A 27,566-nucleotide genomic window follows, 5' to 3' on the forward strand; every position below is an offset into this window, starting at 1 on the left:
TCTCCTCAGAACCCCCGCACTCCCCCTCAGATCATTGGACTCCTGCCTCAGAACCCCAGGGACAGGAACCCCCGCCTCAGAACCCCGGACTCCCCCCTCAGAACCCCCGCACATCCCCTCAGAACCCCTGCCTCAGAACCCCAGGGACCCCCACCTCAGAACCCGGGACCTCCCCTCAGAACCCCCGGCATCAGAACCCCAGTACCCCCCCCCGTCAGAACCCCCAGACCTCCCCTCAGAACCCCGGATCTCCCCGCAGAACCCCGCCTCAGACGCCCCAGACCTCCCTTCAGAACTCCTGGGCCCCCCTCAGAACCCCGGACTCCCTCATCAGAATCCGAGGGACCCCCCCCCTCAGAACCCGCGGACCTCCCCTCAGGACCCCGGATCCCTGCATTAGAACCCCAGGGACCCTGCATCAGAACCCCTGGACCCCCCTCAGAACCCCAGACCCCACCTCTGAACCCTGGACCCCCGCCTCAGAACCCCCGGGCCCCCCTCAGAGCCCCACATCAGAACCCCTGGACCCCCTTCAGAAGCCCTGGATTCTCCCTCAGAACCTGTATCAGAACCCCGGGCCCCACCTCAGAACCCCAGACCCCCCTTCAGAACCCCACATCAGAACCCCTGGACCCCACCTCAGAACCCCAGACCCCACCTCAGAACCCCGCCTCAGAACCCCGGACCCTACCTCAGAACCCCAGGCCCCACCTCAGAACCCCAGACCCCCCTCAGAACCCCACCTCAGAACCCTGGACCCCACTTCAGAACACACCCGGACCCCTCCCTCAGAACCCTGGACTCTCCTCAGAACCCCGGACCCCTGCATCAGACCCCCAGGGACCCCCCTCAGAACCCCGCCTCAGAATCCCTGACCCCCGCCTTAGAATCCTTGATCCTTGCCTCAGAACACCCAGACCCCCTCTCAGAACCCCGCATCAGAACCCCGAACCCCCCTCAGAAACCCCGGACCCCTCCTCAGAACCCTGCCTCAGAACCCCCAGACTCTCCCCTTAGAACCCCAGGACCCCACCTCAGAACCCTGGAACCCCCGCCTCAGAACCCCAGAACCCCTGCCTCAGACCCTCTGGAATCCCTGAAACCCTGAACTCCTGATCCCCCCCACCCCTCAGAATCCAGGGACTCAGGCCTCCCGCCCCCTTGCTGGGCCTGTGTGATGGAAAGGGTAAAGAGATGCTAGGGTGGGTCAGGTTTGAGTGTTTAGGTTTTACAGCCTGAAAGCTGGGATCCAGTCCTGAGCAAAGAAGGCAAGCTAGTGTGTGAGGCCCTGAGTGTGAGCACTAGTATTGGTGGGAGTACACACACACACACACACACTTGCTCATGTTTTATTTGCGGAAGTGGGAAAAGGTAGAGGCTCAGACCACACTCCTCACAGTACAGTATGTGTACAAGATTTGATTTATGGGTGTCAACTTCTGTTCCTTATCTACTGAAATGTTTTCATTTTCTTTTTCTCTAGCATTCCTGTTTCCCATTGTTTATTGCATGAGGACTCTGTGGTAGAGCTTCAGGGTTTATTTCTACCCCAGGGTAAGAAAGAACACAGGTAAGTGTGTAAAAGAAACATGTAGGTGAATGCTTCCCCTGTTTTTCCTAAGAGAGTTGCAGTTGGATAAGTTTAAAGTCATTATTATAAAACGAATTGTATATTTATATTTTATATTGAGTATTGTCCGGACTGTCACTCCCTAACCATTGCTGAGCAACTGGTTTGTCTGAGAAGTCTTAAATAGGTTACTATTTAAGTTCTGGATGGATAGGTCAGTGATCACCCCTGTCTGACTCTGGTAGCTATCTCATGACTTGCCAACTTTTAATTCTTAAAAGAAAATGAGTGGAAAAAAAAATCTAAATGTATGCTAAGTCTTCAGTAAATTACAACTTCCCTTCTTACATGACAAATTGAGCCATGCTTTCAGCAGGCTTTTTGCTATTTGGAGATAAAGTCTTATGAACATTTTTACTCAGGCAGGCCTTGAACCAAGATCCTCTGGGTATCAACTTTGTGAGTAGCTAGGATTGTAGATGAGAGGCACTGAAACCCAGCAGCTTTTTAAAAAATATTTTTTGATTGAGTACATTACCCGCTTAAAAGTTTTAAAAGTTCTTATTTAACTGATTTAAAGTTTTAGGAATCCTTTTATGTAATTAAAAAAAATCAGTTGGTTCTATTTTATTCAGCGCTATTTAATAAGTATGGACAAGAGACAAGGATAGCTGGGAATAAAGAGAATATATTGTGAATTACTTGCTGAAGGGATCAGGTTGTTCCTATTGTAGTCTTTTCCAGTGTTAAAATTCTACCTATTATTCTCCCCATGTTCTAGTTTTCCTTGTTCTTTTGCGTTTTTCCCTGGGAAAAGTTCTAGAATGGATCTTGAAGTTGGGCCAGGTTCAGGTTCATTTTTAGGCAGTAATGTGACATCCTGTCTGGTCATTTTTCTGATTTTAGCAGCTGTTGCTGATAGATGTTTTTGCTTTATTTGCTCTTTACAGAGTAAAAAGAATAAACCTGTGCATAGTGTGTTAGCATGTCATCTTTGCTTCACTTCTTAGACCTTAAAACCATTCTTCTATAGAATTATGGGGCATGGCTCAATTGAAAGAATTGCCTGTCTGACAGATACAAGGTGTGGAATTCAAGTCCCAATGTGCTATGATTTTTTTTTTTAAATCTATACTTAGAGTGATTGGTTTCAAGTGACCTCTCAAAGCCAGGGTCAGTTAGTTATAGATGTGTTCTTGGATTAAAAATAAACTCATTTCTTGTTTTAATGGATTTTTGTTGCTTCAATTATTTGTACTTTATATTTCATTAGGTTGTTCTTCAGATGTGCTAGAAGTAAGGCAGAGGGGAAACGCTGGTGTGGTAATGTTCCATGGAAGGTAGGGATTCTTTGTTTTCAAGTCTACTATGTTAAGACTTGAGGCTGAGCACTGGATGGCATGGCGTGGATGCCTGTCATTCTTGGTGCTCAAGAGATCTGATTGTGATTCAGTCCAGCACAGGCTGGACAACAGTCGGACACAGTTGTTCAGTTACTGTCCAAGGTATACTGGAGGCATAAGTAGGGTCTCAGGCTGAGTCCGGTTGCGGCAAAAGTAAGAGACCCCATCTATAAAAGTAACTAAAAGGTGTGGCATCTGGCTCAAGGGGTAGAGCACTTGCTAGACAAGCCTGTGGCCTGACTTTATTACACATTTAATATGTGGCTTTAATGGGAAAGACCTTGAAGCCCGGTAAACTGGTTGGTCTTCAAACTGTGTCTGAAAGAGTTTTCTTTAAGCAGATGGACTCAAGTGGGACTATTAATTCAAAGGACCATTTGTTAAATTCAGTATTTAATGTTCTAGCACTAGAGCTCAGTGGCAGACTGCTTGTCCAGCATATATAGGCCTGAGTTGAATCTCCAACATACCAAAAATTTTAAAAATTAAAAAATGTGTTTTTATTATTTGCCTTCTGTTGTATTTAAGTACTTTTTAAGGTCTTAAATGTAAGAAAAAAATGAGATTTTGCTAATTTCCCCATGTTTTTACAGATCAATATGTACTTGTCAAGGGTATATGCTAAGTGTAATTGATAAGGCCCAGTAATGGTAGGGCCAGGAGATGTCCTGCATATGGCCAGGATGTGGGGAATAGGATGGGAGCTGTGGTGGTAGATCACCAGCCTTAAGCAGAAAAGCCAAGTGAGGGAGTAAAGTCGTGAGTTCAAGCCCCAGTACTGGCACAAAAAAAGTTAGGAAACTTACTCTTTGTGTTTGGCTTCTAAACTTTCTTAGATGTAGGAGCTATACCAAGAAAGTGTAGAAATCCTGGAGCTACTTGTATTGTGTGTGTCTTCCTCTTAGATGTAGGAGCTATACCAAGAAAGTGTAGAAATCCTGGAGCTACTTGTATTGTGTGTGTCTTCCTTCCAGATAGGAAGGCTACAAAATTATATATTATGATTACTCATTTTCATTCCCTTAGGATCCTAATTCGGAAGATCCCCCTGTCACCAGTAAGAGTCAGCCTGCGAATGAGACCTCTCACCCCTCTGGCCAGCAGAGAAACCCATTCAAGGTGCTGGACAAGAATAAGAAACCAGCTCTCTTCAAACACATAATTGCTGGGGAAGGTATGGAAAAGATGGCTGACCAGAAGCCAAAGGAGAAGGGAAGGCAGCTGGTGGACCGCCCAGAACAGAAGCCGGAGTGTTACCGCTGGGTGGAGAAAGGCCCAGCATCTGACTTGGGGGCAAAGAGGACACAATCTGGAGTTGAGGTGTCGCAGAATGAGAGCACCGAGGCGACCGGAGGTGGAGGCGGTACATCCTGGCAGCGCCGTGGGAACAAGGCACGGGGACCACCCGCTGCCCCTGGGGAGGAGTCACACCAAGAGAACCAGGATGCCCTAAACAGAGCAGAGCCTCCGAAAGAAAAGGAAGCCCCATCTTACCCTCACTGGAACCCAGAAAACCAGCCCCATAAAGGGGGGCACCATGGGCAGGAGCAGCTTAAGAACTGGGAGGTAAAGGAAACAAAGGCAGAGCAGAGCCCAGGCACAAAGACCTTTGGGAAAGAAGGGCTCCCTTGGGGGTCTTCAGAGGCCCGTGGGCCTGCTCCCACTGGGCATGCCCAGGGAGGGGCACACCGAGCTGCCTCTAGCAGCGAAGACAGTGAGGACGAGGAAGCTGCTTCCTCCGAGCCAGGGAGCCCTCTTCTCTTTGACTTGACCAACCACTCAGAGAAGGAGGAGACGCTTCCGCTCCCTGGTCAAAGGGGACAAAGAGAAGAATCTAGAGCCACAGCACTCTCCACTAAGGCACAGCCCTCAGCCTCCACCGCCAAGGGTGCGCACCTGGCCATCCAACTGAAGCAGAAGAAGGTAACTGCTGAGATGAGCACCCACTACTGCCTGTGGGCCCCAGGGGAGCAAGTGCAGAAGGTTTACAGCTCTGTGCTCAGTGTCTTTTTTTTTTTTTTTTGGTTGGTTGTGGGGCTTGAACTTAGCCTGGGCGCTGTCTCAGCTCTTCAGCTCAAGGTGAGCGCTCTACCACTTGGGCCACAGTCACTTCCGGTTTTCTGGTGGTTTAGTGGAGATGGGAGTTTCACAGCCTTTCCTGCTCAGGCTGGCTTTGAATTGCGATCCTCAGATCTCAGCCTCCTGAGTAGCTAGGATTACAGGTGTGAGCCATTGGTGCCTGACTTTGTGTCTTTTTTTATGGTTATATTTTGAGGATGATTTTCAGCTGATTTAAAGGGTAAAAAAAAGTCCTGGCTTTTACACATACAATTAAATGGCCATAACTTCAGAAATTTGGTATGTTAGACTATGTTAGTTTTTTTTTTCTCATTCTTTTATGCTAGTACTTGGGCTTGAACTCTGGCCCTAGAGTTTGTCCTTAGCTTTTTTACTCAAAGCTGGTACTCTACCACTTGAGCCACAGCTCAAGATTTGTCTGTCAGGACTGGCTTTGAGCCACAATTCTAGATCTCAGCCTCTTGAGTAGCTGAGATTACAGGTGTGTGTCACCGAAACTGAGCATGTTTAAGTTACTTAAATTGCAAACGAGGAATCCGTTTGGTGGGATCTTTTTTCCAGAGCTTACTGGCGTCGGTGAATATCCAGGCTCTTCCAGACAAGGGGGAGAAGTTGCTCAAGCAAATCCAGGTGCTAGAGGAGTCCCTTGGTGCTCTTGCCCTCTCTCCAGAGCAAGGTAAAAAGGGTGAAGCCCAGGAACCTGGGGTTTTCATGGTTCTGACTTGAGGCATTCTGATGAAGAATGTGTTGATTGGTTTACCTTTCCATTCAGTCTTCTGCTTGTGAACATTTTTTTTTTTTTGGGTACGGTCATGGGGCCTGAACTCTGGGCCTGGACGCTGTCCCTCAGCTCTTCAGCTCAAGGCTAGCACTCTACCACTTGAGCCACAGTGCCACTTCTGGCTTTTTTCTTTTTGCTTATGTGGTGCTGAGGAATCGAACCCAGGGCCTCTGGCATGCAAGGTAAGCGCTCTACCACTGAGCCACCTTCCCAGCCCCTGCTTGTGAACATTTCTAGATTATCCCTGCGACTTATAATGTTCTTGCTGGCTGGGAATGTGGCTTAGTGGTGGAGTGCTTGCCTAGCATGCATGAAGCCCTATACCACATACTCAGAAGAAGCTGGAAGTGGCTCTGTGGCTCAAGTGGTAGAGTACTAGCCTTGAGCAAAAAGAAGCTCAGGGACAGTGGCCAGGCCCTGAGTTTAAGTCCCAGCACTGACAAAAAATAAAACAAAAAACGAAAAAACTTGCCCCTGTAGACTAACCTCTTTAGGTCTAAGACCTCTGTTCCCTAGGAGGCCTTTCTCAGCTTTTGAGGATGACCATGCCCCTTGACCCATGACTTCACACCACACACCACACATACACTTCCTCACTCGCTTTTCTCCAATGCATTCTGCTTCTGTTTCTCCAGCAGGAATTCAGGAGAACAGCAGCTCTCAATCACCACAGCAGAGTAACTTCACCAAAACTACTAAGCCCCTCCACCTGGTGCCTCCCCAGCCCCTTCGGTGTCCTGATGCCCAGCCTGTAGGCTCTCTAGGACTGAAGGCAGCCTGCCAGGTGACCGCTGGAGGTAGGATCCTAGGGCCCAGCCTTGCGGTGAAGGGCTGCCCCAAGTCAGTTGAGACCTAGCAGATGTCTTTGTGCCCATGAGGAGGGTGGGAAAGGCCAATCTTGAATTGAAAGTTGTACATCTATTCTGGATCATGGGTTCCTGCCTTAGTTAAGCTTGTTTTCTTGTTTTCTTTTTTTTACCCCATACTAGGGCTTGAATTTAGGGCTTTTCATCATGCTATCATTGTGTTCCACATTGTAATTGTTATTTGGTACACCATTTGTTTGGTGTGCTTGGGTGTGGGAAAGGTGTGGCTGGGGTTAGGAGATGCCAACCCAGGCTGGAGAATTTTTCTATTGTGGCCTCCAAAATGTCACAAGATGTGGAGAGCCAGGCCGCCTGGGATAGAGACAAGGCCCGAAAGGCCAGGACAACCTGGAGACCAGAATCTTTGCTGTTATTTTGTTTTTGGTGTGGGGCTTGAACTCAGGGCCTGAGCAATGTCCCTGAGCTCTTTTGCTCAAGGCTAGCCCTCTACCACTTTGAGCCATAGCTATACTTCTTATTTTCTAATGGTTATTTGGAGATTAGCGTTTCATGGACTTTCCTGTTTGGGCTGGCTTCAAACTACGGTCCTCAGATCTCAGCCTCCTGAGTAGTTAGGATTACAGGCATAAGCCACCAGCACCTGGCTTAGAAGACCAGAATTTTTAGTGAGCACAGGCCTAGCACTGGGCAAATAATGACCTTTGGCATGGCAGTAGTGCGGTGCCTCTGGGTAATTCTTGTTTGTGTGCAGGACGTACAAACCAAGATTGCCTTCACTCCATGTGGAAAATCACAAGTGAAGCCATTGATGAACTGCATCGCTCGTTGGAGTCTTGTCCTGGGGAGACAGCAGTAGCAGAAGACCCACCTGGCTTGAAGGTAAGCTAGGGAAGATAGCTAAGGGTTACTGGTAAGTCCTACTGGTGTCCAGTAGCAAAATCTTTGTGACAAGTCAGAGTTATGAATTTGCATTTGTTGCGGTTGAGTCCATGCTTTGGATGCAGAGGAGTTCTTCTGTAGGGCATTCGTTGGGTGACAGTGCTTAAGTGGCGTACGGCCCTGTGAGAGGGGGTCAGTGGCCTTGCAGTGCCAACTGCACAGGAAGCACGGAAGGAATTCTAGGGACACAGCACTCCGGGCCAATAATTATTGTTATCTCACTGCTTGTGCTTAAAAGAAATTGCAAGTCAGTTGTCAGTGGCTTGTGCCTGTCATCCTCGCTACTCAGGAGCCTGAGATCTGAGGGTCCCATTTCAAAGCCAGCTGGACAAGAGTGTCAGCAAAAAGCCAGAAGGGGAGCTGTGCTTCAAGTGGCAGAGTACCAGCCTTGAGCGAAAAAATTTAAGGGGTAGCACCCAGACCCTGCATTCAAGCCCCAGTACTGGTACAAAAAACAAAAGTTCTAGGAATGTCCTGTTAAAAACCTGAAATGCCTGACCATCCATGGGTTGCTGGTTAGAGAAGAGTCAGATTTAAGAGACAAGTTAGGAAAAGCCGACAGACTGGCTAGTGCAGCAGCAGAAACTGACAAGTTAATAAGGTAGACAAACCAGGTCTCGTGTGTCTGTGTGTAGGTGGGGGTAGGGACTCCAAATATAAAAGCTGAAGTTAGGACCTGGTTATCCTCTCCGTGGGGATTTACATGTACCCTCTGGCCATTTCCTTTGTCAGGTACCTTTGTTACTGCACCAGAAGCAGGCATTGGCCTGGCTACTATGGCGGGAACGGCAGAAGCCACGAGGAGGGATTCTGGGTAAGCATGGTATTGTCACAGCCAACCATGATTGGAGGCTTAGGCATGGTGGTATCTGTACTGAATTGCTTTGGCAATGCAGGTGCTATGATTCCCCCATTTTGCAGATGAGGATGCTAAACAGTAGAAATGTGTTGCCTCTTGCTCATGAGTACGCAGCTGTAGCAAAAGAGGGCTAGCTGAGTCTGGCTGGTGAGGCAGAGGGTTTTATTCAATGGCTTCCAGAATTCCTGGCAGATGCTGAGTGGCTGGCTGGAGCCCACATTCCAGGAGCTCTGGCTATGTGGCCACGTCACAAACTGGCCCTGGCTTCTTTGCTGCAAGCACTGGGGGAGAGCAGTGCCACCCCAACTCAGATGTGGCTGACCCAGGCTCAGTGATTCTCAGTAGGACTAACAGCAGATGGATGAAGATCAAGCTCGGCAAAAGGGAAAAGGCAGGCAGAGGAAAACGGTCCTCTGCCCTGGGATCACACAGATCACGCTTCGTTCCCACCAGGGAGTTGTAGAATGTTTCAGTGAGTCATTAGAGGTTTGATGCCCAGGTGTCCATCATGCCAGCTATGGCAGTTCTCTCCTAGGAGGGTGAGCACCTGCCTGCTCCTAGAGGCAGAGCAGGTGTGCAACATAGACTGTGCTGTTTGCACCAATGGTTGAGGCAGTGAGTAGCCCTCCTTGGTTCTGGAGCTGAGAGCCTGGCTAAATCTGCGTCTCTGGACAGCAGTCCTGGGGCAGCCCCGTGAGCACGCTTCTCACATGTTAGCATGCAGGCCTGCTGTGTTTGCTCTTCCTGCAGAGTCAGGATTTGAACCACAGCTGCACTGTCAACTTACTTCAGCTCTGTTGGATGATTATTTTGGATGAAGATAAAGGTTGATAACCAAGGGTCAGTATCAGTTATAGGATGAGGAAATAGGATGGATAGAATATGAGGAATAAATTAGATAAGCTACTGACTGGCATATGACAGGTGCCCAGGAAGTGTCAGTTATGCATGGAGGATTGTTAATGCTCCTGCAGTATGGCAAGCGCCAGTGAAGTCTGAGGCAGGGTGCCTCTCTGGGTCTTTTTTTTATGCAAAGTCTAGGCAGCATGTCAAACTGGAATAGATATCAGTCCATTCACATGGAACTCAAGTATGATCCCAATTATTATTGATTTTGTTGAGACTTGAACTCAAGGCCTCAGTTGGCTTGCTTGCTTGACTGGCACTTTTATCGCTTGAAGCATGCCTTTAGCCCTCAGTTTTGCTGGGAATTTTGGAGATGGAGTGTCATGGACATTTCTGCTCAGGCTGACCTAGAACTCACTGGGATTACAGGCCAGCCCTGCGTGTCTGCTCCCTGATCTGTCTCCATATAAATGGCAAGAGTTCTTTTTTTTTCTTTCTTTCTTTTTTTTTTTTTTGTTTTAGGGCTTGAACTCAGGTCCTGGACACTGTCCCTGAGCTCTTTTGCTCTTTTTGCCAGTGGTGCTATGCCACTTTAAGCCACAGCTCCACGTCCAGTTTTCTGGTGGGTAACTGGAGGTAAGAGTCTCATAGACTTCCCTGCCCAGATTGCCTCTGAAACTGTGAACCTCACAGTTCAGCCTCCTGAATTGCTAGGATTACAGGTGTGAGCCACCAGCACCTGCAAGAGTTCATTTTTAACAAGGAAAACGAGAACCCATTTAGGTCAGCAAGCGTAGTTGGTAGATGGCACTGAAGCAGGTGGGTCACTGCCTGCCTTGGGCGGCTTCTCTTGCCTATATGTTGATTATTTTACTCAGCCATTCACTCATTTAATATGCTTCGTTTTGCAGCTGATGATATGGGTTTAGGGAAAACCCTGACCATGATTGCACTCATCCTCACCCAGAAGAATCAAGAAAAGAAAAAAGAAAAGGACAAAAAGGTGGCTTTGACGTGTCTCTCCAAAGACGGTATATACAAGTGTCTAGTGCCACTTTCTACAGAATCCAAGCCCCCAGATGATGCATCTCAATACAGAGGATCCTATTCTAGACAAGCAGTACTGGAGCGCTTTCCTATGGTGTCTTCTCTGAGGCTGTGTGTGTTGTTATAGTGACTGTGTTTCCTTTTATTATAAACTTAGCTTTATCTGTGACAGAAGAAAATTAAGGAGAGAGCCAGGGCTTTAGAAGACTTAGATTACTCATAGTAATTCTTTTTTTTTTTGTACCAATACTGGAACTTGAACTTGGAGTGCTGTCCCTTAGCTATTTCACTCAAGGCTGGCTGATGCTCCACTGCTTGAGCCATAGCTCCACTTCTGGCCTTTTGCTGGCTAACTGGAGAGAAGAGTCTCATGGACTTTGCTTTGGCTAGCTTTGATCTGATCTCAGCCTCCTAAGTAGCTGGAATTATAGGCATGAGCCACTGGTACCTGGTTCTTTTTCTTTTTGAGGGATTTTCACTTGTAGCTCAAGCTGCTGCCTTGCCCTCTTATAGGAGAAAATGGTGAAGTGTTTTGGTTTAAAAGATCATTTCTTCCATCTCCCGTTCTGCTGTCAGCTCTGTGTAGAAGAAGGATTGACAGAAGGTGCAAAGCCAGTGGAGAGAAGCAGCTGTGGCTGATTCCTGGTTTTCTTTTCCCAGACTCTGCCAGCTTCACTTCCCATGGAACACTGATTGTCTGTCCAGCTTCCCTGATCCATCACTGGAGAAGCGAGGTAGAGAAACGGGTGAACAGTAGCCGACTGAGAGTCTATCTCTACCATGGGCCGAACCGGAATCGACACGCCAAAGTGTAAGTATGCACACAGCCATCGGAGGGCCCAGCGGCTTGGCCTAGTCCTGGGGACCCTCGTTTCCCAGTTCTGCACTTAGTCACCACTGGTGGTGTGTGCAGACCAAGGGCAGATGGAATTTTGCTCCCATTCACCAAACCTTTGCCTCTCCTGAGGAATCTGGAGATCCAGATGGTGGTAAAGTTGCTATGTCCTTGTAAGGGTCACCAACAATAGCTGCAGTACCAAGAGTCATCCACCAGATGGCAGCAGCATACCCTGGTAAATGAGGAAATGTCACAGAATCCCTTGGTTGCTGAAGTTCTGGTTCTAGAACTCTTGTTCTGTTCCTTCTGTAAATGGAAATGGAACTATCTCAGTCTTGCAGAGTTCGTGATTAAATCAAATGTTTAGATTCTGTAGACTGTGTTTTTATGTATACTCGTGACTCTGTTTTTCATATATAAACCATCCAAGAACTTTTAAACTTGAGTCTGGCTGAAGGCATAGCTCAGTGGTAGAGCCCTTGCCTAGCATGTACAAGGCCCCAAGTTTGATTCCCCAAACTGCAAATAAAAAAATTCAAGACACAAACAGAGAAGAGAAAAGGGAGAGGGGTTGGGGGAAAGAGACAAAAGGAAACAATAGAGAAGCCAAGCACTGGTGGCTCACACCTGTAATCCTCACTAGTCAGGAGGCTGAGATCTAAGGATTGCGGTTCAAAGCCAGGCCAGGCAGGCAAGGCTGTAAGACTCTTATCGCCAATAAACCACCAGAAAAACAGAAGTGGCACTGTGGCTCAAGTGGTAGAGTGCTAACCTTGAGCTGAAGAATTGAGGGACAGCACTCAGGCCCATAGTTCAAACCCCATGACCAACAAAAAAAAGAAAAAGAGAGAAAAGAAAAAAAAGTGTCAGATGTTGAGACCTAACTTCAAATTCTTTAAGGGGTACTAGGAAGGAAGGGTAGGCACCCCAGCTGCTAATCTTAGTTTTACCTATGTTATCAAGGTTTTGGAGGGGTTGTTGGCAGCGCTGCAGTTTGGATCCAGGGCCTTCTCCTTGCTAGACAAGCTCTCGGTGGCTTAGCTGTTCCGGTTTCAAAGGAATATTTGGTTTGGTTTCAAAGGAATATCTTCTAATTATGACATAATACTCTGAGATAAATACTTGCTGCTCTAATGAAAGATAGGAGCAAAGTTGTTTCTACTTCTAAGAAGTTTCTCCAACCTTTATATTGGATGTTTAATCTCAGAAAGAACTGGGCAGCGGTCTCTCAGGAGTACGCTGCCAGACTGCTGAGCTGAGGCTTGTGCCAGCCCTCGCTTTGACAGGCACAGGGTATCAGCAGCACCGGCTGGCACATGGCCTTTGGCAGAGTGCTGTAAGGTGCCTTTGTTTGGAGTCTTTCCTTAGAATAAGGTGGCTCTCATTTGGTTGTCCCCTTGCGTGAAGCTGGCTCTGCAGCTGGCTCTGGACTGGTTCTCCATTCTGCCTTCCATGAGGGATGCTAGGGCAGCATGTAGCCATCGCTGCCTCTGCAGAAGGCATGTCACATGGGTCCATGTGGTCATCGGTAAGCTTCACTGGAATAAGATTTGTGCCTCTGACGGGAATCTCTGCATGGTGTTGGCAAGGTGAACTCAAAACTTTGAGCGTGTGATCTGATTGCTGGGTCTTCACAGTCCATTACAGAGTGGAGGAGAGGGGAGACTGCACCTTCGCTGTGAGGGGGCTGCGCTGGGAGGGTTTCCTCTTCTTTTCTGGGATTTTGGCATCGTCCATCCTGAGTCGTCATTGAAATCAGTTCCCAGCCCTGCCTTGCTTTCTGTCCTGGCCAGTTCTCATGACCCCAGCTACAGTTTCACCTCTGTGGCTCACTGGAAAAGGAGAGGAGGCTTTTTTAGCTAGAGTGAAGCAATCAGAGCTAAGAGGTAGAAAAGGCCAAGTAGTAAAATTTACTTCTCCAGACTTGTGTGTAGATGTGGGGGAGGAGGGGAGGTGTGGGGGCGGGGGAGAAAGACCCAAATTAGTCAGTTCTGCTATCTGTTCTTTTAGCCCACTCAGATCTGTCTCTCTTGTCCACAGACGGATCATGTACTGTTCTCCTTATGTCTTGTCTCTGCAGCCTGTCTACGTATGACATCGTGATAACTACGTACAGTCTCCTAGCCAAGGAGATTCCGGAAGAGAAGCAGGAGGGGGAAGTCCCAGGTGCAGCCCTCAGTGTGCAGGTAAGGCTCGGGAGGCTGGGATGTGGGGGTGGGGCCACGTGGCACCTGATGGGGTATCCACAGCTTCAGTGTTGATACTTGGTTTTGTGTCTGGCTATTTATTTACTTGCTTACTCATTTTCATTATTTACTTATTTGCTTATGTGTGTATATGTATATATGTATGTATATACGTATATTCTGGTACTGGGGTTTGAACTCAAGGGTTGGGCACTGTCCCTTAAACTTTCTGCCCAAGGCTGGTGCTCTACCACTTGAGTCACAGCTCTACTTCTGACTATTTGGTGGCTAATTGGAGATAAGAGCTCCAGACTTTCCTGCCTGGCTGTTTGTGAATCACAGTCCTCAGATCTCAGCCTCCTGAGTAGTTAGTATTATAGTTGTGAGCCACCAGTGCCTGGTGTGAGAACTGATCTTTACTAAGAGTATATGATTTTATAGGATATTCATAGGTTTCTGAATTGGGGACTCTCTAGAATGCTGTTGCAGCCCCTGGGCAGCCTGCTGTCTTACAGATAACCAGCCTCCCGTGCTCTCCACTGCTTTCAGGAAAAATCCCAAATTCCTTTACATGACATGTTGGCACTCTGTGACCTTGGCCTACCCCAGATGTCCCTCCTCACCCCTCCCCTGAACACAGGCTGCCACGCCCTGTCCTTACTCTGCCCCTTGAATGCAGCACTGTGCCCCAATCCTCTCCTCAGGCTGTGTCTGTTTCCACCTGCTTCAGGAATCCTTGAGGCAGGACCCACTCAGTTGCCACCATCTGGCTGAGTGCCTCCTGCTGCCCAGTGCTCACCAATGGCATAGCCTTGTGTGTGGGCTGTGAGGCCGGGTCTCCTGTGTGGCTACGCTGCTGCCTCAGGACTGGTGTGGCAGGTGCTCATGGCTCAGCCCTGCTGTTCCTGTCCCATGTTATCTCCTGTGACCTGTATATGTGCAGTATGGTCTTCACCTTTAGCTTCCAGCTGGAATCTGAATTCCTTGAGTTGGAACTGCCCTTTGCATCCGGTTTAGTACCTTACACTTTAAAGTAGATTTTTTAGTAAAGATTTAATACCCGGAGAAATCCTCGTTTAGAGCCATTGCTGAAATGTGGTTGAAAGAATAAAATTCAAGTTTGTTGGGTCTTCGTCCGTCCCACAAAAGACGGACAGGGTCCGAGGAAAGGTAAGTGCGGGGCGTTCCCCAGCCTCCCTCAGCCCAGGAGACAACCAGACACAGTGGGGAGCCAAATCCAGCAGGTAGAAAACTCGTTTATTAACCGAGAGCAGCCCCTTTTAAAGACAAAAAGGGCGGGTGGCATGGCAAGGGAGGAAGAGGAACCAGTTACTGTCAAGGTCACACCCTATCATTCACCTGAGCCTTCACGGCTGGTTAGGCACTGATCGGAAGATCAACTGGGCTCTGCCCACTCTACTCTCTCCCAGCGCCATCTTTGCTGCCCATGTGCTCCACACAAGTTAAGGCCAAGGACCTGTGTCTCAACACCTGTAAGCCTAGCTACTCAGGAGGCTTGAGACCTGAGGATTGTGGTTTGAAGCCAAACTAGGCAGACTAATCCAAGGGACTCTAATCATCAATGAACCAGGCAAAAATCCAAAAATGGTGCTGTGGCTCAAATGGTAGAACACCAGCCTTGAGCAAAAGAGCTGAGCAAAAGCACAAGACCCCGAGTCTAAGTCCCAGTACTGGCATCAAGAGAAACACCCAGACCTTCAAATTAGAAAACATTTTTGGGCATCTTTAGCTCTGACACAGACTGAAGGGACCTAGGCATTTGAACGGCTCAGGCTCCCCTGGCTTGTAACTGAGTTTACTGAGATTGTCCATGCCACCTAGGGATTAGAGTGCATCCCCAGTGACTGGGAGGAGAGGGGGGCACGGGAGAGGGCTCCTCCTCACTTCTCCCTTTCCCCTCCTTCCTCTCCTAGCCCTCAGCATTCCATGTTCCCCTCACCCTTGCTCCTTCCAGGGTGTTCCAGCGCCTCTGTTCCAGGTGATGTGGGCCAGGGTCATACTGGATGAGGCTCACAGTGTGAAGAACCCCCGAGTGCAGGCATCTGTTGCTGTGTGCAAGCTTCAAGCCCAGGCCCGCTGGGCCGTTACCGGCACCCCCATTCAGAATAACCTGCTGGATATGTACTCGCTGCTCAAGTGAGTGACCGCCGGCTTCCAGTCTTCGTCAGTGCTTGTCTCTCAGTGGCCTCCAGCGTGTGCCACATTATCTGTTCTGTAGCAGATAGCCACTGGGCAACCTTTAAGGGCTAAAGAATGAATACATATGATCAAGAATTACTGATTGGCTGGCTGTGGTTACATCCAGCCCTTGCATATGCAAAACAGTAAGGCAAGTTGAATCAGGGGAAGCAAAAGGTGTCTTCAGTATGGTAAATGGTTTGGGTTAGGGTTATTTCTGCCTTAAACACAGACTAGGGTCAGCCTTACAAATGATTTGAGGCAAACAGGAAAGAATGCTGACTTGATTTTTTTTTGGGGGGGGGGGGGGGGTCGGTCGTGGCGCTTGAACTCTGTCCCTGTGCTCTTCAGCTCAAAGCAAGTTCTCTACCGCTTGAGCCACAGTGCTACTCCCGGTTTTCTAGTGGTTTATTGGAGATAAGAGTCTCACAGAATTTCCTGCCCGGGCTGGCTTTGAACCTCGATCCTCAGATCTCAGCCTCTTGAGTAGCTATGATTACAGGCGTGAGCCACCAGCATCCAGCTACAATGCTAAGTTTAAAATACTTAACTTCGGGGCTGGGAATGTAGCTTATTGGTAGACTGCTTGCCTAGCATGCATGAGACCCTGGTTTTGATTCCTCAGTACCACAGAAAGAGAAAAGGCTAGAAGTGACGCTGTGGCTCAAGTGGTAGAATGCTAAGCCCCTTAACTGGAGATATATAATGAAAAAGCCAAGAGAGCACAAGGTCTGAGTTCAAATCCAAAGACCTGCACAAAAGTAAGTAAATACTTTGTTAAGGCAGATCATAAGAGGCTATGGAATTTCTTTGATTGCCTTTGAAACTTTAGGAATAATTTCTAGCTATTCTTCTCTGTCCTGTTGTGACCCTGTAGATACTGTTAAGATGTTGTTCACATTTCTACAGTGTTTTTCATTATTGATCTGGATCTTTTGATCTGCCTACCTGAGATTTTTCTATGAATACTGTTTAAAATGGCACAATGAAAGTGTAACCCGAATTGTGATGATCTGTTTCTGTCTGATATTTTACTGTGCACACTGACCCATTCTCTCATGTTTGTCCTTCCCCTACTTTGTGTCCCCTCCTCACCATTTAAAAAAAAAAAGATTTCTGCGCTGCTCTCCATTTGATGAGTTCAGTCTGTGGAAAAGTCAGGTGGACAATGGATCTAAGAAGGGAGGAGAACGGTTGAACATCCTAACCAGGAGCCTCCTGCTGAGGAGAACGAAAGACCAGCTGGATGCCATGGGTAAACCCTTGGTAATTACATTTACACCATCTCTGCTGAGGCCAGGGAAGGAGGTCGGGGGGGGTGCTAACTACTTGCCAGGCTTTAGGGCCTGAGCCCCCAGTTCCGCCCAGGGAGGCCCCAGACAGCTGTCTTGGCTCTCCAGTCTCAGCCACACTGGCACTGCTTTCCAGGGTGGGCCAGACTTCCTGGCAATTTGCTCTGTGGCACTCAGCTCACACCATCTTCCTCTTTCTCTTCTAGGTGATGCTTCCCCAACGGGAGTTTCAGCTGCACCAGCTAAAGCTTTCTGAAGATGAACAGACCGTGTACAATGTCTTTTTTGCAAGATCCCGGTATGAGAGGACGTTCCTTCTGAAATTGCGTTGTCTCATTCCTGTCTGCTTGGGAGTGAGAGCAGGGCCACATTTCCTTAACTGTGCTGATGGCGTAGATGCGTCACTTGCCTCTGTTCCCTTTTAATCTCCCTTTTCCCCTCTCTTCCCTACCTCACCCCTGCCTGATGTACATTGAAAGCGAGTTTTGAGCCTATTCCTCACTGCCTTCCTTTCATAGGAAACAAAGGGTATGGAGGGGCTGGGTGCCATGGCGCATACCTGCAGTCCTAGTTACTTAAAAGCAGAGACTAGGAGGATCCTGGTTTGAGGTCAATCCAAGCAAACATTTTCAAGACCCCATCTCAGTGAAGAAAGCTGGGTGTGGTGCACATTTGCCATTTCAGCTAAAGTCTAGGCTAGCTTGGACAAGAAAAAGCAAGAACCTACCTAGAAAATAGCTAAAGCAAAAATGGCTTAGGTGATGTAGCACTTGCCTAGAACACAGTCCTGAGTTCAAACCCCAGCATTGCCAAAAAAGGAAAACTAAATTTAGGGTATGGGGATCTGTCTGTCCTCCTGAGAGTCCATTAGGAAAACATATCTCTTTGACTATTAGCCTGTCAGCTAGCATGTCACCTGAATTGGAAAATGAAACAAAAGCTGGTGGTGTAATCACCCTTCATGGTGTTGGTTCTTTACACTCTTGCCTATATCCCTTCCCTGGATTCCAGACTCCCTCTCACTGCGCTGCAGCGCTCATACACCTCACACGCTACTGGTTCTTGTAAAAATGGAAGAGGGCAGATGAGCTACTGGTTCTTGTAAAAATGGACGAGGGCAGATGAGGGTATGCATACATGCACACACAAAGAGATCATATTGAAGCCGAACATTTACTGAAAAGGGGAGTGGGGAGGGAATATAAAGGAGGTGAACTTGTTCTACAGATCTGTGGAATCACCACAGTGAACCCTTTGTCCTGCCAATGTATGCTAATCAACATGTAGTGGAGATGTGTGTGTACGTGTGTGTGCATGCTTGTGTGGGCATATGTATTCTAGTACTGGGGCTTGAATTCTGAGCCTCATGTTATTGCTTAGCTTTTCTTCTGGTCAGTTGTGGGGCTTGAACTCAGGGTTTGGTTGCTGTCCAGAAGCCTCTTTGTGCTCAAGGCTAGCATTCTTACCACTTGAGCCACAGCACCACTTCTGTTTTTCTGGGAGTTAATTGGAGATAAGAGTCTCACAGGGACTTTTTTGCCTGAACTGGCTTTGAACTGCAATCCTCAGATCTCAGCTAGGATTACAGGCATGAGCCACCAGTGCCTGGCTTACTTAGCGTTTTTACTCAAAGCTGCTTGCTGTTTGACCACTTGTGCCACACCTCCACTTCCGGCTTTTTGTTTTGCTGGTTAAATGGAGACAAGAGTCTTTTGAATTTGTCTGCCTTGGCTGGCTTGAAACCATAATCCTTAGAGATCAGCCTTATGAGTCACTAGGATTACAGGTGTGAGCCACCAGTAACCTGGTGAGATTTTTTTTCCTGTGTTTTTGAGTAATTACTACTTTTGACGGATGTTTGCTTGCAAGCATGGCATCTTTGCTGATGCCCAGGACCGCATCTGCCCTGCGCATTCTAAGCACGGTTCAGCAGTGACCCTCGCCAGCCTGTTCTGTTTAGTGATGGCATGTGGGCGTTTTCTGTTTGATTTGAGGCAGGTCAGCGCTGCAGTCCTATCTGAAGAGACAAGAGAGCAGAGGCAGCCTACCTGAAAGGAACCCCAATAACCCATTCCTTCGAGGTGAGCCAGGGCGCTCCAGGTGTGTCCACCAGCAAAAGTGGGGCTCCATCCCTTGAGGGAGCAGAGTGAGGCCAAGGCCTTCCCACCAGAGCCAGGTGCTTTCATCACATACATAAGACCTGGCAACTTCAGCTTCCTGACATTGCTCAGGAAATTTGCTTTACTCACGAAGAAGAGTCATTTGGCTTTTAAATGTTACAGATATGCATTATTCCTAAATTACCAGATTGCAGACCAAATAGGATTTAGTTCCTCCTCCAGATGTCTTTTCTAAACCGCCATCTCCTGGGTTCATCTTCTCTCTTGGCAGTGGCTCAGGAGTTTGGCTCCCTTGGGCCTGGGCACCACTCGACTGCTAGCTCCGGGACCCCCAGTACTGTGCACATCCTCTCCCAGCTGCTGAGACTCCGCCAGTGCTGCTGCCATCTTTCCTTACTGAAGTCGGTGAGAAGCAGCTATGGCTGGGTGGGCCTCGTCTCTGGCTATCACCTCCGGGCTTGGGGTCTGGGCTGTGAGTAGTCTCATGGGTGGGGTCAGTTCTGGTTCCCTTCGAGGTGGGACAGGGAAGAGAGAACTTATTTGGGTCAGTTCAGGTTATGTTAATCTTGATGATCCTGTGGCATTGGAGAGAGTACGTTTTTATTACAGAGTATTGGATTGTTTAGGAATGGGAAATGGTACTTGGTTAAAAAGGACCTCACTTGTGAAGGCTTTGCTGTTTCAGAATAATGCTAGAATAATGCTGATTTTGCTAGCATTGTTCAGAATTGAGGCTTTTAGGTGTGATAGGAAAATTCAAGTGGCTAAACAAATTGCAGCATTGCTTTTACATTGGGTAAAAGCCCATCTAAACTCTAGGAGCACGTGCTGCCTCAGACTGTGGTGATGTAGTCCCTCACTTATCTGAATTATTCTAGCTGGGAAAAATGCGTCATCTGCCTGGCAAGTCTGAAAAAAAATCATTTATCTTTGATCTGATTAGAAACTTCCAAGATCACACTTTACATGGGTCTCGTGTGTGTGTGTGTGTGTGTGTCTCCATGCATGCATTTGTGCATGTGTGAGCATGTGTGCACATGTGCACGTGCCTGTACTGGGGCTTGAATTCAAACTGTCTTGCTTTTGCTTGGCTTTTTGACTCAAGGCTGGCAGTCTACCACTTGAGCCACACCTCTACTTCTTGAGTAGGGTTTTCTGAAGAGATAGGAAAGATAAATTTCAAAACATTGTTTCCTGAATCAAGAAACCTTATTCACAAATAATATATGCCTTGCTGCCTTCCCTGCTCAACCCCTTCTTCCTGTTCTAGGCCCTGGATCAAACAGAGCTGAAGAGTGAAGGCCTTGTTCTGTCCCTGGAAGAGCAGCTTGGCGCTCTCACCTTGTCTGAGCTCCGAGACTCTGACTCAGCTCCCACCGTGTCCCTCAATGGCACACACTTCAAGGGGGAGCTCTTTGAAGACACGCGAGAGAGCACCAAGGTGCTTCCATCCCTCCTCTCTTCTCTACTAAGAGAACTTGGAGTTTTTTGGCAGGGGCAGGGGGGCGGGGGAGAGATACTGCTGGTACTGGGCCTGAAACTCAGGTCCTAGGTGTTGTCCTTTGGCCTTATTTGCTCAAAACTATCACTCTACCACTTGAGCCACAGCTCTACTTCCAGCTTTTTGCAGTTCATTGGAGATAAGAGTCTCATAGACTTTCCTGCCCCAGCTAGCTTCATACTGTGATCTCAGCCTCAGAGTATCTAGGATTACAAGAATGAGCCACCAGTGCCCAGCTTTCTAGGGTCTTCTGAGAGGTCAGAAGAATGAAGGCAGTTCTGCTCCAGAGGCTTGCCCACATGTCTAACTGCCTGTTTGCAGTGAGTGGGCCCTAGGGCCTCTGGGTAAATGCCTGGAGAGCCTGCATGGAAGCTGGACAGGTCTTCTCCAGTGAAATTAGACCAGTCAAAGTGGGTATAGCTCCCCTATTATCTTCTGAAGACTCTTAGGATAGTACCTGGTGGTAAATAATGTCCTAGGGGCTAGAAGAACAGAAATGAGCCAGACATATGCTGCTTTTACCTAGAGCATCTCAGTCCTGGGAGAAGGACAGGATCAGTAAGCAGTGACAAGGTGTCATGAGGCACACCTATTTCCAGATTAGGACTGTGAGATAGAGACATGGGCCCTACGAGCAATTGTGGGTCTGTTGGCAGTCATTACCCAACTCATACTTTTTGGGCTTGGGGAGAACTGCCGAAAAGTCATATTAGGCTGACAGGGAATGGTGTTTAAGGCCAAGAGAACAGAATACATAAAGGGGAGGCTCATTTGGGCAAGAATTCTGGTGTGACTGAAGTGTCATTTAAAGATGGCGCACTGAGAACTGAGCCTGGGGAAGTCAGTGAGAGCTACAACAGCGTGAGTGCACGGGTCACTTGAAGTGCCTTGGACCTCGTCCTCAGTGGGGAAGTCAGGACGGGGCCCCATCCAGCTTACATTTCAGGGAGGACTTCTAGCTACAGAGGGGAGAATGGCATAAGGACAGATCCAGGTAGGAGCCCAGAGGCCGACAGGAGGAGACTGCAGTCATGCAGGGAGAGGTGATGGAGGAAAGCCAGTGGTGGAAGCCACACCATCAGTGCAACTCTTTTCCAGGTGTCATCGCTGCTGGCAGAACTGGAGGCAATCCAAGGAAATTCAGGGACTCAGAAGAGGTAAGAGTGTTACTTATCCAAGTTTTGGTTAGAATTACATAAGAAGGTTTGCTGCTGATTGTCATAAAGGAGTTTTTCTGTCAAGAACCTTGAGCCAGGCTCTGCACTACGTACTGAGGTCATAGAACAAATCCTCTATGATTTCTAACTGAAATATTCCTGGCACTCACTGAAAAGATATGCCTAGAGAGGCACAGTGAGCTGGGCATGTGAAACAGTCTCTAAAATCAGAGAAGCCGAGGAGGAAGCATCAAACAGAGCTAACACAGAGCTGCTGGTGGTCTCCTTGAGCTGGAGACAAGGGGAGACGGTGTTTTGTCATTTGTTATGCTATGTTTGTGTGTGGCGGGGGGTATTTACATTTATATATTAGGAAATACTTGAGTGAATTTTTAGTTCTCCGTGGGAGCCCTCGGGCTGGTTGTTGGGCTGCTGTCACGGGATGTGTTCCTTTAAAGCAGGACCACAGAACCTTGCATGAACACTAAGCCCCCAATGAAAAATAGGCTGGAGTTGTTACTTGAGTCTAGCCACCATGTTTTCTGACTTTGTTTATTAGCAGAAGGCCAGTGACGCATTTCTGTAGTCCTAGTTACTCAAGAGGCTGAGGTTCAAAGCCACTTCAGACAGACATCCAGGAGACTTTATCTCCAATGAACCAGCCGAAAGCTGGAAGTAGAGGTGTGGCTCAAGTGGTAGAGCACCAGTCTTGAGAGCTGGAGGTCCTGAGTTCAGGCCCACTGTGTGACCTTAAATGTGTGCCTGCATTAGGTTCACGTCACTACTCGGAAGCACAGACAGGCTTTAGCTGGCTCCTGAGTTTGGAGAGTCAGGTCTGAGATTGGGAGATGACGTTGGCCTAGGCCTTTGGTGAGGGTGGTAGAAGGCAATGCAATGCATGTACTCCCATGTTGAGCCTGGAAGCAGAGGGTGCTGGGGAAGAGATGGAGTCCCCCGTCCCCAAGGGCCTCCCTCCACCCCTGGGGTGGGCAGCATTTCCCAGTGCTGACCCCCAGAGCTCCAGCCTCTGCACGTGACTGTGTGGTGCCTTCCCCCAAGGTCAACGAAGGCTTTTGTCAGTAAGCTGAAGGTTAACAGAGACACGAAGTATGCAGGTGAGCCTGCTTACTGCTTTGAACTTTGTCCTTCCCAGCGTCATCGTCTCGCAGTGGACCAGCATGCTGAAAGTAGTAGCCTTGCACCTGAAGAAGCGCGGACTGACGCATGCCACCATCGACGGCTCTGTCAACCCCAAACAGAGGATGGATCTGGTGGAGGCCTTTAACCACTCCAGAAGCCCCCAGGTACGGCGGGTGCTGCCGCCTCTTGGGTGGGCTCTCAGCTACTTAGATAGCAGAGAGCTGGAGAACTATGGTTCAAAGCCAGGAGAGACTCCACCTCTAATTAATCAGCAAAAAGTTGGGCAGGAGGAATGGCTTAAGAGGTAGAGCACCAGCCATAGGCAAAAAGCTGAGTGTGAGGCCCTTAAGTTTGAGCACTGGAACTGAAAAGAAAAACAGCAGCAGCATGAAATTATTCTTGTTTTTCTAGAGATAATAGAGCAACATAACTTTAAAATATTCATACCTTCAGTCTCGAGATCTTTAGAGCTTATTAGACATTGACTTGTCAGCGGGCACAAGTTCTCTAAAGAGAGCAAGATATGAGGACTAACCTAGAAAGAGATTCAGACGGTTGGCTACGATTGGGAACATTTGTCAGGGAGGCAGGTCTTTGCTGTGGGCAAGCATGGAAGAGAATGCATCAGGTTGTAGACAAGAATAGGAAGCTTTAGTTGGCTAGTGGCTGGTGGTAGGAAAGTTACTGCAGCACTGGAGGGGCGGGATGGATAGAATTAAGATAATTGAATTACAGAATGTTAACTGGGCTCTAAGTTACAGTACCCGTATATTTCAGTGTTTTGAGATTCATAGGGAAGAGGGGAGGTTTCCAAGCGGAGGCAGGAGGTAGCCTCTGAAGGTTCTAGTACGTCATAGTAGGGTATCTGATCCGGACCTGTGGCTCATGTTTTGGTCTTGGGCTTGACCCTGAGTTTTTGTTACCATCTTTCTATCACTGAAACAAGTATCTGCAATAGTCTACTTACGCAGAGGAGGAAGAACATGTTCAGACTCCTGCTGTTAAGAGCTCATCCATCACCCATTGGCCCTGCTGCTTTGGGGCCTGTGGCAAGTGTGCAGCAGAGCACAGTTCATGGCTGGAAAGTGAGAAAGAGCCCGAGGAAAGGGCCAAAGGCCAGGGTCTCCTTCCGCTTACTCCTCCTCCCATGTCCTAAAGACCTCACAGAAGGTTCCACCACCCATGAATAGCTCTATGAGAGGGACCAAGCCTTTACCATGTGGACCTTTTGGGGACCCCAAAGATCCAACCTGCATCCCCTGTATCAACTCCCTGGTGTGTTTCCTTTGGAAGGTTATGCTGATCTCTCTCTTGGCTGGAGGTATTGGTCTAAACCTGACTGGAGGAAACCATCTTTTTCTTCTGGACATGCACTGGTAATGATCTGGATCTCCCTCCTGTTATGTCAGTGTCACAGGGAGAAGGGGGGTTGGTGGGCCAGTGGGGCCTGATCTCTGATGTGGAGCACAGTGCATCTGTACATGTGTCCACAGGTGCCAGCTGTGAACAGGTGGGAGTGCAGGCAACGTTCCTCAGTTCCTACATGGGTTCTAGAGGTCTCCTTAACATAGTTCATTCACACACAGAGCACCTGTAGCTCACACCTGTAATCATAGGACTGAGGTTTGAACCAGCTAGGCAGAGAAGACTCCACCTCCAAAATAACTAGTGAAAAAAACACTAGGAGATGGGCGGTATAGAGCCAGCTGAGTGTGAAACAGAGCAGGAAGCCACTCCCAATGCCCTCCCCCACCCCTTCAGCTCCGGAAACATTTGTTTTCGCTCCTGACCATGTAAGGTGGAAAGCAGGGGCAGAGCTCTCTCCCAGTGCTGAGAGCTGGCAGGCTCACCTGTTCCAGGCGGAACAGCTCAGGGAGGTCTCCATCCTAGATCCCCTCTTGAGATGGCAGAAGAGTGCATAGTCATGCTAGAAATATGTGTGCTACCAGTGCTGGCTCGGCAGTGCCTTCTGGGTAATGAATGTTACTGGTGAAGTCCGAAGACCGGTTTCTGTTTCCAAGGGTGTGGTGGGCACTGGGCTGGCTGGGATGGTTTAGTCCTCCGGGTGGCCTGGCCTGGTGGAAACTGACCCCCATGCTCTGCCTTCGGGATCGTGTGCTCGGCTGTGCACTGTGGGGGCCAGGGGACCATACCTGGACTTGGGCCTTGTTGGAGACTTGTTTGCCTCAGATAGCGAATTGTTATCTGAGATTCTAAAGAGGTGCAATAAGACAGGAATTTGGACTTGGTCGTGAAAGTCCGCAAAGAAAGAAGTACAAGGCTTTCCTCCTCGGTTGACTCATGGAGGACTAAGGCTAAGCATGTAAATACTGGAGAATGTTAGCCGGTGATTACATTGGCAAGCAGGAGTGAAACCCGGAGGGCTGCATTCTGACACTGGGAAGTGATCCAGGCTGGCTAGGACTGTTGATCTCCCCTCCCCTCCCCTCCATAGGCGTTAATGGTGGGGCTGCATTGTCACAGCTGCCTGGCCCGGTCTCAGTAGAGTCAGGGGGTATCTGACAGCAGCTTTCCTTAGGCCATAGAGCCTAGAATGGGGTGACAGACTTCTGGAAAGAGTCCATATTTTTCAGGTTAAATGGTTTCTCCGTTGCATATCCTTTGTGCTTTGTTGGGCTTTCTTAACCCCCTTGAAAATAGAACAGCCATTTTTAGCAGAAGTAAACAAATGAAGGCTATAGGCTGGAATTGGCCTGTGGTCCTCAGCTTGTCACCCGGTCTGGGGTATATCTCTGAGCTGCACCTCTCTGTTTAACAGGAATCCGTCGCTGGAAGACCAAGCTTGTGACCGGATTTACCGAGTGGGACAGCAAAAGGATGTTGTCATCCACAGGTAACCAGGCCACGGGCCCTCCCAGAGTCTGCTCTTGCGAAAACCTTTTGTGATTTCTGATTTGTTTTATACCAGTAATAGGCACCAACTCAGGGCCTGGGTGCTGTCCCTTAGGTTTTTTTACACAAGGCTGGCACTCCACCACAGCTCCATTTCCACTAGAGATAAGTTTCCTGGACTTCTGTAACTGGCTTCAAATTACAGTTCCCAGGTCTCATCCTCCTCAGGAGCTAGGGTAACCAGCGTGAGCTACTGGTCCCTGGCTCTGTACTACTTTGGGATAGGATATCCTTTGCTTAATTGAGGCTCTCTCAGACACCCTTGCTTTAGGATGAAGTAAAAATTGAGCCTGAGCCACATCACTTTACGTGGATTTCCCTGTTCCTGTTGGTAACCAAGTTTAGAGACACAAACACAGCAGCCCAGCAGCATGGTGGTGGTTTGGGTATGTTATGAAGTGGGCTGCTGTGCATGTTCTGATCGCTTGCTTGTGTTTAGATTTGTTTGTGCTGGAACAGTGGAAGAAAAGATATTGGCGCTCCAAGAAAAGAAGAAAGATTTGGCCAAGCAGGTTCTCTCTGGGTCCGCAGAGTCCGTCACCAAGCTCACCCTGGCCGACCTCAAAGTCCTTTTTGGCATCTAACCTATCTGTAGAATAGGGCCACTGCTGCTTTGTGTTGGGATCTGGGAGTGGCAGAGAACCCTGTTCCCAGAGATGAGGACGGGCGCAGTGTTCCCCCATGTTTCAGTTAGTCAGCTTCTTCAATGAGTGGCCGAGACTCCGATGATTTCAGGTTTAAAAAATGCTTTGAAGCCAGCTCCAGCAGAAAAATCTGTGAGACTCTTATCTCCAGTTAGCCACCAAAAAGCTGGAAGTGGAGGTGTGGCTCATGGTACAGTGTCCACCATGATCAAAAAAGGTAAGGGACAGCACCAATCCAAGTCCAAGCCCATGACCAGCACACAAAGCTTTGGAGTTACTTGGTTTTGGAAGGCAACTCTGTTGGAAGTGTACTTATTTCAGTAAAGCTTAAAAGGCCCTGTGTTGCTGGATGTGGTGGTGCACGCCTGTGGTGGTGCACGCCTGTAGTCGCAGCACCTGAGAGGCAGAGGAAGCATTACCACCCTGTGGAACCTGGGTAAATCCCATCTCACTGAGGCTTGCCCCATTGGCGTTTCTAGACTAAGCAGAGCAGACCCCTCCCTGCTGCCCCGTCACCCCTCCACCTGGCACTGCTTCTCAACCTTGGGTTAAGGAGCTGCTGAGCACACCCTGGTACTGTGCGCGACTGCTTAGTGTGGGTAGTCCCCAGCTATTTCATCATTTCATTTCATGGATCACTTGGTATCGGGGTGATTGTGTTATTCCATTTTATTACTTTATTCGCCTGCAGTGTTCTGAATATATCATGTTTTCTTTGTATATGTAATGATTCTGTAATTTTTTTTTTTTTGTCGGTCAAGCAGCTTGAACTCTGGGCCTGGGCTCTGTCCCTCAGCTCTTCAGCTCAAGGCGAGTGCCCTACCACTTGAGCCACAGTGCCACCTCTGCTTTTCTGGTGGTTAACTGGAGATTAGAGTCTCCAGACTTTCCTGCCTGGGCTGGCTTTGAACCGCGATCCTCAAATCTCAGCCTCCTGAGTAGCTGACAGGTGTGAGCCACCGGCTTGCTTATGTAATTTTTGATTATTTGAGCATTTAGGACTATTGTCATTTAGTGTTCATATCATCAGCAGTTGTATTATTATCATTGGCACAATGTAATAAATGTATCTGACCATAGCAAACGTAACACTAAATGCTCACCAAACCCCATTTCTGTTTCTCTTGCTTCTGGCTGCCCAGGGACTCTACTTCCAGTCTTCCCCACAGCTGGACAGGGCACAGGGCACTGCCTTGTCCAGGGAACATGAACAAAAGTGGGAAGG

The 27,566-nt window shown here is 48.4% G+C and overlaps 1 protein-coding gene across 1 annotated transcript in view; it reads left to right on the forward strand.

Moving 5' to 3' along the window:
• The window catches only part of Ttf2 (transcription termination factor, RNA polymerase II), a 27,146-nt gene extending 629 nt beyond the window's left edge, over window positions 1-26,517 (forward strand). Inside the window, exons 3-23 of the mRNA XM_013024739.1 lie at window positions 1,484-1,570; window positions 2,844-2,910; window positions 4,000-4,896; window positions 5,614-5,728; window positions 6,469-6,630; window positions 7,412-7,539; window positions 8,332-8,413; window positions 10,216-10,335; window positions 11,012-11,162; window positions 13,270-13,375; window positions 15,351-15,532; window positions 16,687-16,840; window positions 17,073-17,164; window positions 18,865-18,947; window positions 19,258-19,391; window positions 20,257-20,427; window positions 21,586-21,644; window positions 22,798-22,948; window positions 24,078-24,160; window positions 25,564-25,638; window positions 26,137-26,517. Coding sequence (XP_012880193.1) covers window positions 1,484-1,570; window positions 2,844-2,910; window positions 4,000-4,896; window positions 5,614-5,728; window positions 6,469-6,630; window positions 7,412-7,539; window positions 8,332-8,413; window positions 10,216-10,335; window positions 11,012-11,162; window positions 13,270-13,375; window positions 15,351-15,532; window positions 16,687-16,840; window positions 17,073-17,164; window positions 18,865-18,947; window positions 19,258-19,391; window positions 20,257-20,427; window positions 21,586-21,644; window positions 22,798-22,948; window positions 24,078-24,160; window positions 25,564-25,638; window positions 26,137-26,281 — 3,244 coding nt within the window. The 3' untranslated portion in view covers window positions 26,282-26,517. The remainder of the gene's footprint in view (window positions 1-1,483; window positions 1,571-2,843; window positions 2,911-3,999; window positions 4,897-5,613; window positions 5,729-6,468; window positions 6,631-7,411; window positions 7,540-8,331; window positions 8,414-10,215; window positions 10,336-11,011; window positions 11,163-13,269; window positions 13,376-15,350; window positions 15,533-16,686; window positions 16,841-17,072; window positions 17,165-18,864; window positions 18,948-19,257; window positions 19,392-20,256; window positions 20,428-21,585; window positions 21,645-22,797; window positions 22,949-24,077; window positions 24,161-25,563; window positions 25,639-26,136) is intronic.
• The last annotated feature ends 1,049 nt before the right edge of the window (window positions 26,518-27,566 follow it).

The sequence above is a fragment of the Dipodomys ordii genome, unplaced genomic scaffold, assembly GCF_000151885.1.
Source record: "Dipodomys ordii isolate 6190 unplaced genomic scaffold, Dord_2.0 Scaffold78, whole genome shotgun sequence".
In the NCBI taxonomy this organism is placed as follows: domain Eukaryota; kingdom Metazoa; phylum Chordata; class Mammalia; order Rodentia; family Heteromyidae; genus Dipodomys; species Dipodomys ordii.